At 38.5% G+C, this 20221-nt stretch overlaps 1 protein-coding gene across 2 annotated transcripts in view; it reads right to left on the bottom strand.

Moving 5' to 3' along the window:
• Nucleotides 1-5503: 5503 nt before the first annotated feature.
• LOC146455192 (uncharacterized) overlaps nucleotides 5504-20221 on the bottom strand; it is a 30767-nt gene continuing 16049 nt past the window's right edge. Inside the window, exons 1-3 of one of the 2 annotated variants that reach the window (XM_085094558.1) lie at nucleotides 12198-12523; nucleotides 9772-9903; nucleotides 5504-7873 (exon numbers count right to left, since the gene is read on the bottom strand). In XM_085094558.1, coding sequence (XP_084950684.1) covers nucleotides 6774-7873; nucleotides 9772-9903; nucleotides 12198-12285 — 1320 coding nt within the window. In that variant the 5' untranslated portion in view covers nucleotides 12286-12523 and the 3' untranslated portion in view covers nucleotides 5504-6773. Of the gene's footprint in view, nucleotides 7874-9771; nucleotides 9904-12197; nucleotides 12524-20221 lie in introns of those variants that run through there. The other variant, XM_085094559.1, reaches the window with a different exon arrangement.

Here is a 20221-nt window from a genome sequence, read left to right on the forward strand (position 1 = left end):
ATCAATGCTCACCTGGTCGAGATCGCTCGCGAACATAAAATCTCGTCCATGAAACAAAAACCAGCCATGATACCCCGAGATGTCGAAATTCTCTACGAAGAGAAGCAGCTTGTCCTACTCTCGAGCAACAAGTTTTATCCTCAGGGATTGTGAGCGACTTCGTTGCTGGCTCCATTCAATGTCAAGTTAGCAAAGAAAGCGCTTTGATGGAATCCAGCAAAAACAACAAGTGGTGTCGTATTCGACTGCAGGTTCAGCTTCGATTTCTTCACAGGTCGTTTTCGGCTAGCAAATTCCACAATTGTATTTTCGATATAAAGTGTTGCTCCAATTGAACACGAGATAAAGGAAGAGAACGGCAAAGTTCCGTTGACAGCAATTTACATTTTTTACGGAATGCGATACTTTACAGTTTTTCGCTTTCAGTGATCTTTAGCTTGTTCTCGAGAGGTAGTTAGATTCCCTGTAACCTTATCCGCCACTTGTATCTTGCTTTTGTCTTTCACGGAATTAAACAAGTTTACTTTCCTTTCAAATGTTTTACCTTTTCCCCAAACAAACGCTTTCGACCTGAAGCGAAATCTGACGCGGAGATTTTGGAAGCCAACTGACAAACTTTGACGTGATTGACATATGACAGAATGGCAGATCCTGCCGATTCCCGCGAGATTCCCGCATGTTGCGAAAAATATTTGAAGGATAATAAACACAATAGCCTCCATTTGACTTTAAAAATATGCTCAGATATTTGTCCTTGGACATTATCTGCTCCTCGAAGCTCACAGTTTTCCTCGAGCTTCGCTCTCGGAAAACTGTTCGCTTCTCGGAACAGATAATGTCCGCGGACAAATATCGGAGCATATTTTCGCGCCAAATGGAGGCTATTGTTTATATATATATATATATATATGTATATATATATATATATATATATATATATATATATATATATATATATATATATAAACCTGGATTTTTGAAAACGTGACTCCCAGAAATTGGGCACATTTTGAGACCTTCTAGGCTGAAGGAGTATGCTAGTCATTAACAAGACTTCAATTAGGGTTTATCACAAGATTTTAAACAAGGTCAAAGAATAGTATGGGAGAGAAAAACGAAAGAGGCTTTTCTTTGGAATTAGACATGACACTAATTAAAAACATCTGCATGAAATGAAACATGACCTGTGAACTTCCTACAAAATGTGACAGAATTTAGCGATGATTAACCGCGCCAACGCATCGAAAATCTGGCCCAAAACCCGGTCTTTTAGCGCTCAAGTCTAGTTTTCTTCAACAGGATCGGCTTCTTGAGAGAAAGACAGCGTTTCAAATTGATTTTTTATGTTCATACTAGATTCATGCTGCACGCAAACTAGGATCACGGCGACCGAACATCTGCAGGAACCTATTTATGAAACTCGAGAGCGGAAATACCACCCAAAATCGCATATCTCGACTAATCAATCACTAGCCTAACGACGCTACAGTTATAACGGTGAAAAATAATCGAATAGCTTTTCAAACTCACGCTTTTTGAAGAGAAAATCCTTGCCCATCCTTGCTAGTGTTTTCAAACTAACTTAAGTTCCCGGATGTTGAAATCAACATTTGAAAAGGGAAGGGTTAGCGCCCTTTTCTACGACAAAAATATACTAAGTCTTTGGCTGGGTAACAAATTCGCGGAAATTTCACGTTGGCCGAAAAGAAATCATCCCTAAGACCTACTTTTTAAAGCCAAAGACTGTCACCTCCTCAAGCAAAGCACACAACATACTACCCTTTGTAGTTCACGCCCGAGTAACTGAAAGTTACCCGTTTAGCTTGAAAAAGAACTAAATAGGCAGCATGTTAGACAAGGCAGGACGCTGCACTCGTTAGACTTTTTTCCCTCATTAGACTTAATGATGTCCTCAGGAAAACTTTGCTTCAGGAAGCCAAACGAAACGCTAGGTCTAATGACTTAGTTCTGATCTCAGAGCGCGCGCCGAATTCAAAGCCAAATAGTTGCGCGGTTAAAAGACGTTTGAGAGAGAGTGGGGCTAGGTTAGCAAAACAAGGAGGGAGGGAGGGGGGGGGGGAGAAAAATATTTTGAGTTTATAAATATCTGCTAATGACCCTTTATATTTTTTTCTTATTGACTTAGAACAAAAAAAAATGCAAAAAAAAAAAAATAAAAAATAAAAAAGCAAAATCTCACAAGAGAAACTAACATAAGGCAATATTTCTGGAGCCATCTTTTCAAAAATTCAGGTATATATTACAAGGGTATAATCCAACTGATCTCAAAGAAGTTGAAAACACAAGGACACTTTTATAGCCCTGCTTGTCTAAATCACAGTTGTTTCTCAAGCAATGAATCTGACGTTACTAGACGGACTGAAATCCTGAACTAAGCCAGTTATTTTAGGATATGATGAATGAAAGTCAATTGCTAGGGTTTTGTTTGAAGGCACTCATTAAGAACACAATTTCTTGCTTACAAATTCACATTATGAAGGCAATGTCTCCTGTGCATTCGATTGCTACAGTTTATTGCAACATGATTAATCACGCAGACGAGAATATCAACCCGTTCTTTGCAATTCGGCTGATACACTCTCAATATATACCTGGATTTTTGAAAACGTGACTCCCAGAAATTGGGCACATTTTGAGACCTTCTAGGCTGAAGGAATATGCTAGTCATTAACAAGACTTCAATTAGGGTTTATCACAAGATTTTAAACAAGGTCAAAGAATAGTATGGGAGAGAAAAACGAAAGAGGCTTTTCTTTGGAATTAGACATGACACTAATTAAAAACATCTGCATGAAATGAAACATGACCTGTGAACTTCCTACAAAATGTGACAGAATTTAGCGATGATTAACCGCGCCAACGCATCGAAAATCTGGCCCAAAACCCGGTCTTTTAGCGCTCAAGTCTAGCTTTCTTCAACAGGATCGGCTTCTTGAGAGAAAGACAGCGTTTCAAATTGATTTTTTATGTTCATACTAGATTCATGCTGCACGCAAACTAGGATCACGGCGACCGAACATCTGCAGGAACCTATTTATGAAACTCGAGAGCGGAAATACCACCCAAAATCGCATATCTCGACTAATCGATCACTAGCCTAACGACGCTACAGTTATAACGGTGAAAAATAATCGAATAGCTTTTCAAACTCACGCTTTTTGAAGAGAAAATCCTTGCCCATCCTTGCTAGTGTTTTCAAACTAACTTAAGTTCCCGGATGTTGAAATCAACATTTGAAAAGGGAAGGGTTAGCGCCCTTTTCTACCACAAAAATATACTAAGTCTTTGGCTGGGTAACAAATTCGCGGAAATTTCACGTTGGCCGAAAAGAAATCATCCCTAAGACCTACTTTTTAAAGCCAAAGACTGTCACCTCCTCAAGCAAAGCACACAACATACTACCCTTTGTAGTTCACGCCCGAGTAACTGAAAGTTACCCGTTTAGCTTGAAAAAGAACTCAATAGGCAGCATGTTAGACAAGGCAGGACGCTGCACGCGTTAGACTTTTTTCCCTCATTAGACTTAAAGATGTCTTTAGGAAAACTTTGCTTCAGGAAGCCAAACAAAACGCTAGGTCTAATGACTTAGTTCTGATCTCAGAGCGCGCGCCGAATCGTTGCGCGGTTAAAAGACGTTTGAGAGAGAGTGGGGCTAGGTTAGCAAAACAAGGAGGGAGGGAGGGGGGGGGGAGAAAAATATTTTGAGTTTATAAATATCTGCTAATGACCCTTTATATTTTTTTCTTATTGACTTAGAACAAAAAAAAAATGCAAAAAAAAAAAAAATAAATAAAAAAGCAAAATCTCACAAGAGAAACTAACATAAGGCAATATTTCTGGAGCCATCTTTTCAAAAATTCAGGTATATATATATATATATATATATATATATATTTTTTTTTTGGGGGGGGGGGGGGGGGGTGCGGCTATTATGATCATGCGTTCAATTTTCACCCAAGCTTCAGTTCAGCTTCATTTCCTTTGTTCTTTTTTTCATTCGGTTATTTTGTTTTCTTTTTTTGTTTTTTTTGTTTTGGGTTTCTTCACCATTGCCATTGTGAAACATTACAAGAGGATATCATTACGCTTACATCCGTGTGTTACATCCTATTACATTGTGTTACATCCGGTCAGCAGTCGTGCTTCTCGGACTTCCGGCCTAGGCGTTCAGTTTAATCACCATTCTTGGCTTGTCGACTATCGCAATATCTGACTCGATTTTAGCCAAAGACGTTACTTTGGATTGTTCCAAGGCATGCATTTGCTTTGTACATTGATCTCGACATAGTTACTTTACTTCCTGGTTGGATAATATCGATGAATTTAGGTGTTCGACGGCACTGGAAATCGCAAGTATTACGACCATGTTTTGGACCTTGTCAACCATTCTTTGTCAAGTGTATGCGGGCTACATGTATCATCATCTCTGGTCTGAAACACGGCAAACTGGATATTCGATGGGAGTAACTGTTAGTCTGCGCTAGATTTGGTTAAAAAAACGGAGCGTGCGAAGGAGAGACACTGGAGAGAACCACGCGACGAAAGCATCCTGAAGAAATTCCCAAAACCTTCAAGGTAGGTTTTGTATCAATATATAATTATTTCATCAAATTTGTTGGCCAAAACCTTATTTACTAAATGTAGGTAGCAGACAAGATGATAAAAGATTCCTTTAGAAGATGATTTTCTCTCTCTAAAGCCTGTTTGAGCCAAATACTAGAGCTCTCAAAATTACCAATTTTGCAATTTGTCCCAGGTGTCTTCAGCACCCATGGCCAGGATATAGTTTTCCCCAAATTTATTTTATAATATTTAAAAACGTCAATATCTGTGTAATCTCTGCTGCTAATTTGGTTTATGTGGAAAGAGTACTTTCTGAGAAATTACGAATATGGTTGTGCTTGTTTTTCCTGCTTGTCTAAATGGCTGACAGGGAACAAAGTAAGACGAGCATTTTCTTCTTGTTTATAAAACCCAAATTATTGTAACGGCGAATTTTATAAACTGGGAGAGTGGTTCTACCATCTGTATGAATTTCATTTGAATTGGTTCACATCCATCCGAGAACCAGACTCGTTTACTTTTACTTGTTGAGAATGGAACTTTTGCTCAAAACATGATCCCTAGGCCGACGTCATATTGTGCGGTTACCATGGCAACGATACATCTGCCGATCCAAATGTGGTTGTTTTTGTTTATACCTTAAGGTAACCTACCTCCACACAAAAATTAAACGGGGGGTTAAAATTTTTCATTTCCAACTTTGCTTCACTTTCCTGGAGAATATTAATTCATGGTGAAGAAATGTGGGCTATTTTTGCACAGTCTACAGACAGCCCAAAATCCGTCTTATAGATCACAGTGGAGGGCGCAGAACGGTAAAATAACGGTATGCAACGAAACGTACACACAATGTTTTTAAATTGCTTTTATTGGATGAATTCAGGAATTTAGCTTAATTTAGTTTTTAAAGTCTGCGTTATTACATTCCCACAGAAAATATAGTTTGCAATAACCTTTTCTTACCCAATTAATTAAGTACAGTGCTTAAAGTTGTTTACTTTATATTACAAATTTACTCGCGTCAAATAATGTTTTACAGCAAATGTAAACCGCAGTGACTTCTTTTGTACACTGTGATCGATTACAGATTAATAATTGACTTATTTAATTAAAGTAATTTAATTTATTGATTAACAGCAAGTGTTCAACATGCTCAAGGAAGTAATGCTGTCAATGGCCTATAATGTTAATATACACAGCTATTTCAAGTTAGAATTATACGATAGAGGCATTAACTACACAAGTAACCTCTGCATGATGATACTGTGTATTTTCTTTATTACAGATTTTTGTCCATCTTGGCCCTACTTGTTTATGCTGCTTCCTAACTACACTTTTGCAGTCAATTTTCCAAGCTCCAATTTCAGCAAGCAGCTTTAAGGTTAATTCCCTTACAGCCATTATTATGCAACAGGGTGGCCTTAATTAAATATTATTAACCAATGTGAAAGTCAGCTGTACACGAGATAATTACTTAAAACTGACTTGTTTGGTAAGTAGCCGCGTAGAATCCCCTAAAAATGACTTCAGCAAAGAAGATAACATATCCTGAGATGCCGTGAACTAACATAAAGGAATCAGTGCAAATAGACTAAGTTCTTGAAAAGCTTTTAATTATTATCAGTCCATTTCTACCGTCAACCAGCGAACTTATCACAACTTCACAAGTGTAAAAGCTATGACACTTGGAGAATACATAGTATCTTAAAAAACGTTTTCTTCGAGGTTCGCAACGGACAATGGGCTGTCACATGACGCAGGAATTAAGTCAACTTCAAACAAGTTAATGCCTTAGATTAAAATTAAAACCATAGATAAATTCCGCCCAAAATTGACCCAAAAGTAATGAAAATGGAAAATAGCTAAAATTATATAAAAACAAAAATTTACCGTAGGAAAAATTATTTTTTTTATCTTAAAAGAAGAATCTGATTTTTGAAAACTCTGCCAGTCAAACATTGATTGCCTGACCCGACCTCATATAACATGCGAAATCAATCCCAGAAAATTTTAACAAAAAATCAAAACGTTTCGTTTAATTTGCTCAAATATGAAAAAAAAAAAAAAATACTTGTAAAAACTGAGCGTGGAAAGAATCACCCCTCTTAAGTTTGTTTACCTAAGATAGGGTAACAGTTTTCTCAGTGTTCGGTACAATATTGTGGTATCATGATGAATTCCAAGCGGGTTTAATTTGTGGGGCTTGTGCAGTGTTTTTTTGTCCATTTGACCAGTTTGTACAGAGCACTGTTGGTGTTGTAGCGCCCTCTTTCATTCCGAATATTTGCAATTGCCAGGTAAGTGTAACTTTTGTGTTCAAATGCTTTAAGGTCAGTTGCACGTTGAGTTGAAAGCTCCTGGTATTTGAAAAACAGTGATTCGGACAAACGATACACAACCAACTTCCCGTAGAAGTTGGCAACAGCAAGGAATGTTTCACCGCAAATCGAAAATGGTTCCCAGGCGCGGGCTCCGTGAGTGAAAATGGACTGGAACAGAACAAACCTGCTGCCATTCCACTTGTAAATGAACGAGTCGATGTCGTGAGAATTTTCTTTCTGCCAATTAGCAAAAGCGAGGAATGTCTCACCATTGTTGCTGAAGGACTTGACATCCCAGGCACCATATGTCTGAAGAGACTGCAGTTTGACAAAGCTGTTACCTGACCACTTGTACACAGAGGACTGGACAGAATAGCCCTGATTGACGCTTCTGCGGTTTGCAAAAACAAGAAAAGTTTCAGTTTTTATTGCAAACGTAGTACTTGCTGTAGCATCCTTGGTTCTTATCTCCTGGGACCTGTGAAACCGGTTTTTGCCCCACTTGTAGATGACTGAGTCTACACTATACGTAGTGCCATCATAACTATTCGTGACGACGAGAAACAGGTCCGACAATATTTTAAAGAAGTTAAAATCAGTTGCTCCGAGTGTCGGAATATTTTGCACGACGATAAACTGGTTTCCATTCCACTGATAGATGGCAGAGTTCAACCGATATGTAGTTTTTCTTCTGTAATTAGCAACAGCAAGGTAATGTTTGTCAGCGATTGTAAAATATTCCATGTCGTGTCCTCCTTTGGTGTCTATGGTCTGATAGAGGTAAAACTTTCCAGTTGAATCGTCCAGTTTGTAGATGTAAGAGTCTGTGTTGTATCTGTTGACATCATCGTAATAGCTAGCGAAGCCGAGAAACAGACTCCCATCGATACTGAACTGTTCAATGGCGCGAGCACCTTTGGTTGGCAGGTCTTGATATTTTTCGAAGTGGAGCCTTCTACCGGAACAATCTTAATAGAAAAATAAACATGCCACTTAACATTAAATAGGAAATTTTATATAACATCAATATAAACAGCATATCTTTAACTTAAAATGGCAAACTTAAGAAGGCAATGATTACCACCGACAATATGATGTTTGAGCAACAGCACTGGCGCTTTCCATATTGGTTGCATTTTCTTGTTATAATTGGGTGTAGTTAATAGTAAAGGGCCCGGCTCGGATAAGAGAAACATTTTTAATTTCCAAGGGCAGGACTATTGAACCCTATGGGATGTACGGACGCGACGAAGAGTTCGTTAAGGCGATTTTAATAAAAAAAAAAAAAAGAGAAATTGATTTATTGTCCTACGTGCAGCCGTAGCTGGGTGGGTAAGGCTACAAATAGACTATCGATTTATCGGATTTAATGAAGAAATAAGGTTACATTTATAGATTTGTACTCGACGAGACCGTTCGGGCAACTTTACAAGAACACTGCGCGATTTCTGGACAACATGCGTGTTGTGTTTGAGAAAAGCTCGATAAAAATAGTTCTTTAATCGGGTTGTGCCATTTAACAAAAGCACGATTTCAAAACAAAAACAAACGACCGCATTGAATCAAGGGTGGAAATGGGCCTTTATTCTGTTTATATCGCTATTTTTATAATGGCTTCTGTACACGTTTCTGCTTTCTATGTTTATCAATCAATCATATCTCAACTTTTCATAAGTATTTCATTTTTACCTAGCTTTTTCAGCCCTGAGGAAGGTTGTCTAACCGAAATATTGATGGGCGTGGATTGTTTTCGCTATTTGGTTCTATCTAGCGAGTTTCTGTGCGAAATTCAACTCGGCGCGCAATTTCTCTAGGGTGAACATGGGTCATAAAAGTGTCGAGCGACCGGTGTGGATGCAATTTATTTTAATGTCCCGGAGATGCTCCCGAAATCGGTCACCTAGTCTACCTCCTTTCTCACCAATGTACAACGTATATTTTATGTAACTGATAACATTATCAGAGGTGGGTGTAAAACGAACAGTAATTTGAATAGATCACTAGTGTAGATTTGTGTCGGTGTAAAGGTGTAAAGTTTGTGTAAAAAAGAATGTCATCTTTTCTAAGCGGTCGTTCAGTGTGTGTATTTTTATCTAATCGTGTTTCCAGTTCTGGAGGTCAAGTGTGTTTTGTAACGGTGAGGGTAAAAGGCGGAAAGAGTTTGCGGAATGGTATGTTGAATGGCGTGCGGAATGGCAAAATTTGGCGAAATACGATTTACGCGGGAAATAAATTAACTGAAGAGCGCGTCATGTTTTCGCGCCAATTTTATAAGAGAGGCAGCTTTTTTGATGTTGCGGACTATTAAACAACCAAACAACAGATCGAGGATTAGAAAATATACGCCTGGGATAGAACATGTCCGGATCGCTGGTTAGGAAGTGACAGTAAATCGTATTTCGCATAATTATGCCATTCCGCACGCCATTCCACATGCCATTCCGCAAACTCTTTCCTCCTTTTACCCTCACCGGTTTTGTAAGTACTTATTATGCCTATCAGTTACTCATTAGTGTTTTTGCATGGTAGTACAACCTTTTTTTTTCTATCTCCCTTTTAAACCATGCTACGTCAACACACTGAAACGGTGTTTGTGCAAACAACGTGAATCTTCATAGTTTTGGTGACAAGGACAGTGATTAAACGTACAGTGATGAGTGAGACGAGTTCGGAGTTTGTAAGTTTACTGATTTTAACCTGAGGCTGTCAAGCAAAAATTTTCCCAAAACTTGAACATAGTGAAAACACCGTTAAAGAGCTGTATGTTTATGAAAACTTGTCGCAGTTTAATCAACGTTGCTATGGTAACGTAACATTCATGATCCAACCGATTCTGTTTGTATAATGTAAAGTCATTTTTGCCTACCTTTTAAGCAAATGGTACGTGCAATCTCTGCGGCTATTCTGTCGACTAAGTTCTTAACCTTTTCTTGCTTTTTCTTAACCTCGTCGTTTTGTTTCCTAATCGTATCAATGACTTCCTTTTCCGCGGGGCAAGCTGCAAAGCAAAGAAAGCAAGCTGCGAGAAATGTTTGTTGCAACACTCTGAATACATAATGTAACACCACAGGAAAAATATTATTTTAATCATTGATAAATCTGCAGGAGAAGTTTTGATAATTATAATTATCATTGCGTTGTTGTTATTATTCTGGTTTATCAGAAATAAGAGGCTAAGCAACACATTTTATGTTTGTGTAATCTCTTTCTTGATATTCAACAATCAATAAACTGTTGTAAAACTGCAACGTTCCACTCCGTGAGTACTCTAGCCTGCGTAGCTGGTAGTATCGTAGGCGCGCGCGAAATAAAAGAGGACTTAAGCAACGATGACGGCAACGGCAACGAAAAGGTCACTTGAAAATATAGCTTCTCGTTACTTCTACTACTTCGCGATTATTCCAATTCGTTTAACTTGTACAATGTGGGCGAAGTATATGGGAACTAAATTGATAGGAACAGCGTTCAAGTAAGGAAGAGGAATGAAAAATTCACCGTTGTGTGCTCACGTTCTCCACAAAACCTTGAATTTGGTCATTTCACGTCGTTGTTTTGCTGATGACGGCAAAGAAATGTACAAAACATAAAACGCACGTGCTGAGCGACTGTTTTCCCTCATTAAACCTATTGTTTTGTGGCGTTTTCGTTGCCGTTGCCGTCATCGTTGCTTAAGTTCCCTAAAGTTTTGGCGGCGGAGCGGCTAGAAGCGAGCGGCGAAGCCACGAAAAGCACGGGTCACATTGCCAAGCAAGAAGTTTCCAAAAACTTTGAACAGAGAGAAATTACTATTAAAAAGCTGTATGTTTATGAAAACTTGTCGCAGTTTTAACAACGTAAACTTCAAACCGATACCAGAAACCACTTAAAAAAAATGACAGAAGTGTCGAGATAGATTTTTCTACGAACATGAAAAGCAAAGATCTGAAAAGTTGTGCGCACGTGCCATTTTCATTGGCCAATCAAATTGAAGAACGTGAATGTTTTTTCCAGATGTTTTCTTCGAAAACAAAACATTTAGGTATGATATTAGCGACGCCCATTTGCCCTCGCTGTCCTTCCTCAGTCAAATATTTTCAGCTGACAAAACGTAACTGCTACGCTATGCTACAGCGTAGATTAAATTGTTTTCATTGCTTTAAATAATTAAAAAAAACAAAAACCCACGGTTATCCTTCAGCTAAATAGAAAAGATTTGTTTTAATGGTATCACGCGAAGAGGAATTTAAAATCGAGCGAATGTGGTCTTCCCAGACTTTGCATTTGATAGATAAAAGGTGAATGGTTAAGCGGAATGAGCGGAATGACCACATCTGGCATGGAGATATTTGTGAGGAAGAAGGTAACACGGCTTGTTTTCTTTTAGGTGAAATGAGTGAAGTAAATAATCTATGAGAATCAGGTACACAACCGTCATTTTCAAATAAATTCCAAACCTAACAATCAATCGTGGTATTTGCAACAAACGGAGAAGACGTTTATTTTCAATTTATCCCTGTTTTACCCGGTGTTTATGTGAATGTTAAATGCCATGAAATTAAATCGAAAAAGTTGGTTTACTTAATATTGCAGTTCTTTTCTATAAAAAAAAAAAAAAGACTAACGAAGTGTGGTTTTTGTCTCTTTAATCCAAGAAAGATTTGGCGACAATTAATTCTTTGGCTGAAAATATGTATGGTTGTTACAGCAACTTCTACTTTTAGAATTCAGTAAGTGACACAGTTCATACCCAGGAAAAGGAAGTCCGAGTGCTCCTAACAGGAGTCAAACCTATACACTGAGCTATAGAGGATTCGTGGGAGCTAGGCCGCCATTAAACTGGTAACTACGTGTTTCAACTCTTTCAGCTCACAACAAAACTTCTTTCCACTCTCCGTCTCAAAGGTCACCTTAGTTAAAAAGCTTTACGGTCGGCACCCACTCTCGGGAGAACTCTGATCACTAGCTTAGCTTATGAAAGTAAACATGGCAAGCGATGAAAATATCTTCGAGAAAAATTATACCAGATTCTAGCGTCTGGAAAAAATGCGCAAAATAGTTCTCCTTGTAAGTAAAAAATTCCATTTTTTTATGTTTTCTTAGTTACTTGGATGAAAACATTTCGCACGTTCCTTTGGTATTTCGCTTGTTTTTACTTTGAGCGAATCAAGATTTTTAGATTTTTGATAAATATGTGTGAAAGAAAATCGATTTACGCAAGCTACATGCATTTTAAGTTTTGTCTATATTTTTTAATCATTTCTATCATGGAAACAATTTGCGCCTGCCTTCCTGTTTGTTATACAGAACATTTACCTCCAGACTTCATGGACTGTTTTGCCATCACCTCCACATGGAACACTGAGATGACGAGGACAAGGAACACTGTTTTTTCAAAAGCCATCTTGATTCTAACGATTTAAAGAAAAACCAAAGGGATTAGTTACAACATTTGTTACTGTAGACTATGAGCAGTGCCTTGTTTTCTTACGTACAGTAAAGCAGGTGAATTTCGCGCCAAGGGAAGCAATTTTCGCGCTTACTCTGGAGGTTCGCTATCTTTACTGTTCCTAAGAAAAATAGGCAACTGCTCATAGTCTAGTTATTGGTTTGTATTGAATAAATTACCAGTGGCGAAAGGATATAAATGAGTCCAATGTGAATTATTTTCTCCTTTTTTACCAGAAATACAAGTCGCTTTAATTGCACTTATCGATGCGTTATCTTAGTGAAAAAACGATGTTGACAGGTCAGCACCGAAAGAAAAAAAAGAGAAAAGAAAGGAAAAGGCAGTAGAAGGAAAACAACACGCAAAGAGAAAGATCAATTTCTACTCTGTAGCACATACCTCGAATTTGCAAACGCTGTATTCTGAGCAGATGTCTTTGTTTCAACTGGGTGTGTGTAGCGCACTGTCTGTAGGATAACAGGATCTTGTCGGTTTGAATTATTAACGTACACTGTTAAATTATTCATCATAAAATGATCAAAACACTTTACGTCAGGCATATTACAAATTTGTATAACTGCTCAGCAAGAACCCGCTTTTTTTTGTTTGTAGATTATATCTTCCCTCCGCGCGTTTTTTCTTTATCGAGAACTTTTAGTAGTATCTGTCCACAATATGAAGTAGAATATAAATTTTTATCCCAATTGGAGAACGAAAATGGCAGTAATTTTTATCAATGGCGGTAGAAAAATTATGGCATATCTTGTTTCAAGTGACTTTTCTAGTGCACAAAAGCTATTCATAAATGTATTCGGAATCCGATACCTAAGAGTGAAATAGAAGCCCTAATAAAAGGCCACCGCGCGGTTTCGGCCAATTTTGTCCGTCCCAATTAGGGTTCTGCTATTTCTTGTTTATGCCAAAAAATCGATCTTCATAACTACGAAGTTTTTTTTCTTTCATGTCTCAGTAAATGATCATCTGAGGTCAAATCTTTCCTTTTGAAGTTTTGGTTCCAACCATGCAGATCTCATCAACTTATATTTTGTCTTGTCAGAGAAAGAATTTCAAGCAATATAAAGAGCTAAAAAAGAATAATGAATATTAATAAATACCACACAAATGAGTAGTGCTTTTCGCGCGCTGATTGGCTTGTTCGAAGGTGTTAAGCCAAGTACTTTAATTTTCACCTCCGCGCAGTCGAAGAAAAACAAGATTCCGTTTCGCCACGGTCACTAATTATTTCGATAAACAAAGCGGCTGGTTCAAAAAATACAAAAAATGGCAACAAACTTTGGTTGGACGGCATTAAATGGTAAGTTATTTAATCTTTCCAACCCCATATTCTATACCGTAAACTGTCGAGCACTATAAATTAAAAGTAAAAGATGATACATCTAATGTTTTGCAGCATTAATTGTTTTGAGACGAGGAAAAACACCAATTGAAGAAATGGCACCTGGCCAAAAGTTTACTTATCCGTAGGGGGGCGAGATGGGAATTTTTATAATAAGAAAGCGTTGTCGCGAATGAGCATCGCACGGCGAGCTCACCAGTTTTATTTTCGACCACATGTCGGAATAATTAGAAAGAGTTATGTTTTGGTCCGCTAGCTAATCAGCTTGTTTGGTATGTACTAAAACATTTCTCCACCTCACTGTCGGTGAAACTGGTCGATATTTATCTCGCCGCTGCGCGGCTCGGTAAATATCGATTAATTATTCCGCACCTCCACATCTGTGAATAATTATTAAAAAGGGCAATATCTTATTTGACCTTTTCATGACATTATTGATATCTTTGTCAAGAAATGGCCCTTTTATGACAGCTAATGATTTAAGTCAAATTTGGGGTATTTTAGCAAAGTTGGAGCTGGACTGTGTGTAGTATCACTTAATTTTCTTACGAATTGCGTTGTATTTTGGGGGGAGTCAACACAGAGATACTGCAAATCAAAACATCTAATAAGAGATTTGATATCTGACTTTTGCTTTTCTGATTTGTAACAGAGAAAGCTACAAGGAAAACGTTAACCAAGGTGTGCGTACGTGTTAGAAAATATTTTCCTTTTACTGTGCAAATAACAAACTGTATGAATATTGCGTCATATTTGTATTTGTGTTTTTGTACATTATTTGAACTGTACTAAGTTTAGTTGGGCAATAAAATCCTTAGATTCTTGGTCTCTGGCAAATATTGAGTCGTATTTATTAGTACAAGGCTTCTGTGCTCTGTAAAAAGAAGTCAGGAAATTAATTATTTAATCTGAAATGAAGCAGGAGTTTTTGTTAGTCAGGTAAACAGGGGTGTCATTAAACTAATCCTTATAAGGCGTCAACGCCGCCATGAAAAGAGGCGGTCTTAAACTAATTGAAAGTGTCACATGCGACTATTTTTAAATGTATTCTCCATCTTTATTTATAATTGACATTAAACAAAGAAAGATACAGGAGAATATAGTGGAAACTTGTGACACACATATGCACAAAACAAATACATACATATTTTTACAACTTTCTCCTTAACAAATCCTGGAAGATTTTTTGTAGCACAAAGGCTTTTATAGGGCGCCAAATGTGCAAAAGTTATTTATTACAATTATATCGAAATTATTTGAAGCTTTGGCTACACTACTTTTCGAGTAAGAAAACATTACGTCAGAGGCATGAACTTCCACTTCTTGTGAAACTCATTTAACTTCGTATTCTTCCCTGCAATATATAATTCAACTTGATATTTCTTAGCTGATAAGACCTTAAAGGAGGAAATGGTCGGGTTTGTATTATTTCGCCTGCAGTGCCAAGACATTAGTGATTTTCCTACTAAAATACAGTAGTTCAACAATACATGAATATTTCCATGCACTAACACCCACAATTACATCTTTTAAAGATAAAGTAAAATTTTCTTTCATAACGTCGTAGACATCGGAATCCACTTTTTCTAGTTTCTTTAAGCCAGCGACACACTTGACGATTTTATACGCCGATCGCCGCGATCGGCGAAAACCGCCAGGACTGTGCCCGGTGAAGCGATTGCGATTTTCGCCGATCGCCGCGATCGGCCTATAAAATCGCCGATATCTGCCATGTCAGATATCGGCGATTATGGATACTTCCTGGGTTTGCGGGTGTCGTTTGGAAAAAAATTCGTACACGCGCAAGTTTTAATAAACCTCTAACAAACTATATAACATTATAAAGCTTAATAAATGTAGTTTCCTATAAAACATATGATTTAGCGCTCTTTTCTTTTTTTAAGTGCCAGGAGCCAGTGCAACCTCGAATCGACCAATGGTCGTTTCATTGAATTAATCGGGTATCGAACGCCGCGCGAAGAACGAAATCGCTGCACTGTGTTATTCACAAGGCATCAATCAACAAAAAGGTGTCAGGCTTTTTCGAAATTCTGATTGGTTATTTAGATATCCACATCCAAAGTTTGAGTAGCAAAAAATATTTGAGGCGTGTTGCATAAACCATCGCCACGGGAAAAATATTTTGAAAATCAAAATTCCCTGACACGTTTTTGTGCGACATTATCTCTCAAATCTTTTGGCCAAATTTCACGACAATCCATCAAAACTACATAACCTATTAATTCGTTCAAAGTCGACATGCTCTGCCAAAATTCAAGTGCGAATTTTCGCTCGATAAAGGTTTGCAAGAAAAACAAGCCTCCACAGGAGATCATGACACGTTATTACGTGGCGAACCAATCGAGCAACAGGAACCCATGGCGTCAACAACAATGGCACAGAATTTCGCGGGAAAAGTATCGCGTTGCAGACACGTTTTAGACTCCGCTGTTGTGATCAAGCGAGATGGGGAAAGTGGCGAAAGGAAAACGTAAAAATCAACCAGGAAAACGGGGAAAAACCAAGGCTAACGAAACCGGGTTTATAATTGGACAAGAGAGCGCGTTTGTTGAAATGATACCGAGAACTCATCTCTATCGTTTCTAAAGAATCGGCAACTGAAGAGATCCACAAGATTAGGATCGAAACCGCGGTCTTGCCTAACCATTGCCTTAAATACTACAGAATTTACTAACGGTCGAAGGACTCGAAGCAGCCCCTGGCCAAAGCACGTAATCAAAACACAGGAGGAAAATACTAAGCTCCCGCAACACAAACCTCACAGTTACAGACCTTAGCGGAGCGATAAAAAAACACACAGCCGTAACTTAAGCGGCCTTTAAATAGCCCTCAATTTAACGCATTACATAACTTTCAAAGAAGCCACAATGCTAAAGAAAGGATCAAGAGACAAATAACCGTGATAAGAAGCACAACATCTTGCAAAAAAAGCAAATGGCCGGGCCCGGCAATCTGACAAAAGCTGCAAGATAATGCATAGTTACTACACGGTTCAAATCCTATCCTTACAACGATAAAAAGAGAGGCTATACTGTCACCAGACGCACTGAAATGAGCCATACCAAGTCTAAACTAAATTCCACAAACGGCATAAGCACTACCGTTGCTTTAAACAGAAACAACAAGAGGTTAAAATGACCTTTGAGATCAATTACAACACATGCGACAGTTAAACACATGACTTTGTTCAGTGTCTATCGCGCAAGTCCTCGTAATCATAGATGGCATTTAATAAGAAGAAAAATCCAACGCTAAAGGAAAATTTACAGGGAGCACCGCTCTATTTATTGAGAATAGGGTGTTCTCTGAAAGACATACCCGTGAGGGCATAACTTTTATTTAGGCTAAATACGCACATGACAATCGCGCAGTCCTGTCAACCCCATTATTACTCGGGCCGTAAGGCGGACCGAGTTAAGGTTTCGGTAGCATTATCAAATTCTTTTTTCTTTTTGGGGTCGCGATGGGCCGAGAGATTAGACTTCCGGCCACGAGTTATTGTTCTCGGTCTCGTTTTTTGTACTCGGCTGGTACGAGTTACGTTTTCTGTCGTGTTATCAAATTCTTTAAATTCTCGGCCGCGTTCTTTGTTTTCGGGCTATGTGCGAGCCAGACGTGAACAAAACATGCGAGGCATGCGAGGCATGAACAACCCCAACATAAACTGCTTACCGTTAAGCTATCCGGGGAGCTATTTAAGCTAACCTAAGTGCTGTTTAGGCTTACTGGAGTGCTCTTTAGGCGAACCGGAGTGTTTTTTAGGCTAACCGTAGTGCCTCAAGGTTAGTTTTGTTTAACTGAAAATTTGGCAACTAAATCAGTTTACTATATAGTATACTTACGTTTACTATAGAGTAACAATTAATGTAGAAACGGTTTCTGTCTTCGACTGAAAGGTGAATAACAAATGCTTTACCCTGAATTTCATTTAAAAATGTAAACAGCGAAACATTGAAAAACGTACAAGGATATAAACGTACGCGTGATGCGTAACGTTACTCTAGATTCCTGGGGAGTGGGAGGGGGGGGGGGGGGGGTTACTCAACAGATTCAACAGATGCTTGGGTAGGGGAGGTGCGGCCCGGGCGTTCAATTCTCCGATTTCCCTATCCCGTTTAAGACAGAATTCAAAATTTCCAGGCCCTTTCTAAGACATTTAACCCAAAATCACACCTTGTTTAAGACTGGAATTGAATAAGAATACACTAGTTTCTTACTGTATTTTAATGCATTCGCAATCACAATCTGTTTAAGCCATTAGGTCATGTAGGGATACCCTGTTTAAGACAGAAAGTGATGAAATAGATACCCCGTTCAAGACAAAACACCCTGTAAATCATACTCTATCGGGCCGCACGTCCCCGTTGAGGTGGCACAACGGAGAACCCCCCCCCCCCCCCCCTATCTAGATCATACTGAAAAATTACGATCCGCCATTGACCCTGCGTCACATACATATTAGGACCGTACAAATGGTTTCTGTCTCTAAACAAAAGGTGAAAACGTAAGGATTAAAGCCCGGGGATTATAAAAAGCATTCGTATGACAAATGTCGTTTTCCCCTGTCTTTCATTCTGACTGCAAGAAATGCAATTCTATCTGGTGCTTACTTAATTATTGCCTCACTATATCTCTGTATCTTTCTATTTGGTAGCCTGCGAGCAAGCTCTCTTGGGGGTGGGGGTCGGGAGGGGGGAAAGAGGATCCACCCCCAAGAGAACTTGCTCGCAGGCTATCTATTTGGGGGAATTGGCGATGCTGGAGGTTATCACTGTTAAGAGATTATAGGCTTTACGCACTACACAGTCAAATATGGCCCGAGTATAAGCTGGAAACAGCTTCTTGTTGCCAACAAAATATGCTAATTCCTGAAATAAGAGCTCTCGGATGAAGCGTTTTGCCGCGAAAATTCCTCTGGGGCGTCTCGCACTAAGAAGATTATGACACCTTTTTTTTATTTATTTACTTTAATATGGAAATACGATTTCCTAAATATCTCGCGCTTTTTTCTTAATATTTTCCAATTTTTTTGCAGTAAATGTTAGATAAAATACCCAAATTCTATTTGGTTGAAAAAAAAATGTGTTTTTTTTTTCACTTTTTCACCCCATCGAACTCAGGAAGTACCCTTAAATACGCCGGGGTTCTCCAAGCATAGTTAATTGAAGGCAATGGTTATGAAACCTGACAAACTTCTTTGTTATATGTTTTTGTTTGCCTTTTTGGCCTTGCCCCTGCACAAACAACAATAGAGTTTGGAATGTATTTGAGCAGCTGACCAATCGAAATGTTTTTGTTAAGATATTCAACTGTGGTGTGAACGTTAAAACAAAGGATTGTGCAGGGTCGCGGCCCTTCCAACATAAACTGCAGCACCATTGTTTTCATGGCAAGGTTTCATAACCAGTCCCTCGAGTAACTATGCTCCAAGTGTGCCCGTTCACGCATGAATTTTTAGAACTGCCACATCGCCGCGATCGGCGAAAAGAACGCCAGGTGTGTCCGCATTACGAGGTGGCGAAAATCGCTTGCGATTTTCGCTGGCTTTCAAATTCGCCGCGATCGGCGTTTAAAATCGCCGGCTTTAAGTAGAATATTTGTGCAAGTTGTACAATTGAGTATACCTTATATTGAAAATCTCGCGGATACTTTCCATACAGACATTAATTGGCAGAAGATAAATCTCAGATAAGTCCTATCGAGTGAAGGTTAATTTACCTTGTAACCTCTTTGCACCATTTGGTAAGGCAGTTTTTAATTTAATTCACATGCCACTTGACATGTGCTAATAATGACATTATTTGGGAAAAGTAAGGGCTACAATTGATGGAAGAAATTGTTTATTTTTGTATTTAGCTTTCCACAAGTTTTGATAATGATTCTTTAGTTTTGGGAAAGAAGTTGAAAAAATGGCTGTGTGGTTGTCCAGAACTATTTATTTTAACCACCTTCCTCTTTCCCTCTCACTGAAAATCATTGGAAATTCTAAGAAATGGGGGAGGGGTGAAAGGGGTGGAGGGAGACCATCTACACAGCACCTTGATCACTTGATATTTGCTGCCTTTCGATTAAAAAAAATGGCTTGTGGTCCACAACCTACTCTCTTTGAAACTGGCAACACTCTTGCAATAATCGGACTGCAGCAGCTGTCTTCTTCACAATTCTTCATGCACAAATTTTTTTGTAAACCCAGTTTCATGTAACGTTTTCAAGACAGAGTATTATTATTTTAACCTCAAACATCCTTTTCGTTTCTTGTTTCTTATTAGGACCGGAATTTTTTGGTGTTGTTATAGACTGATATATTTCTCCCTTGATTCACGTTTTTATGCCAACAATTGCAAGCCGTTTCATAGCTTGTACAGGTAAATCAGCTTTCACGGTTAAAATTTCGTTGGTAACTAAAGCTAAACAATATATCATTCCAAAAACTTCATAAAACCGTCTAAGCTTACCACATAAATCATTACGAATCAAAGTTCGAGATTACCCTTAAACTTTACGTTGTAGAGT

This window comes from Pavona decussata, unplaced genomic scaffold (genome assembly GCF_977016875.1).
Source record: "Pavona decussata unplaced genomic scaffold, jaPavDecu1.1 SCAFFOLD_282, whole genome shotgun sequence".
NCBI classification, from domain to species: domain Eukaryota; kingdom Metazoa; phylum Cnidaria; class Anthozoa; order Scleractinia; family Agariciidae; genus Pavona; species Pavona decussata.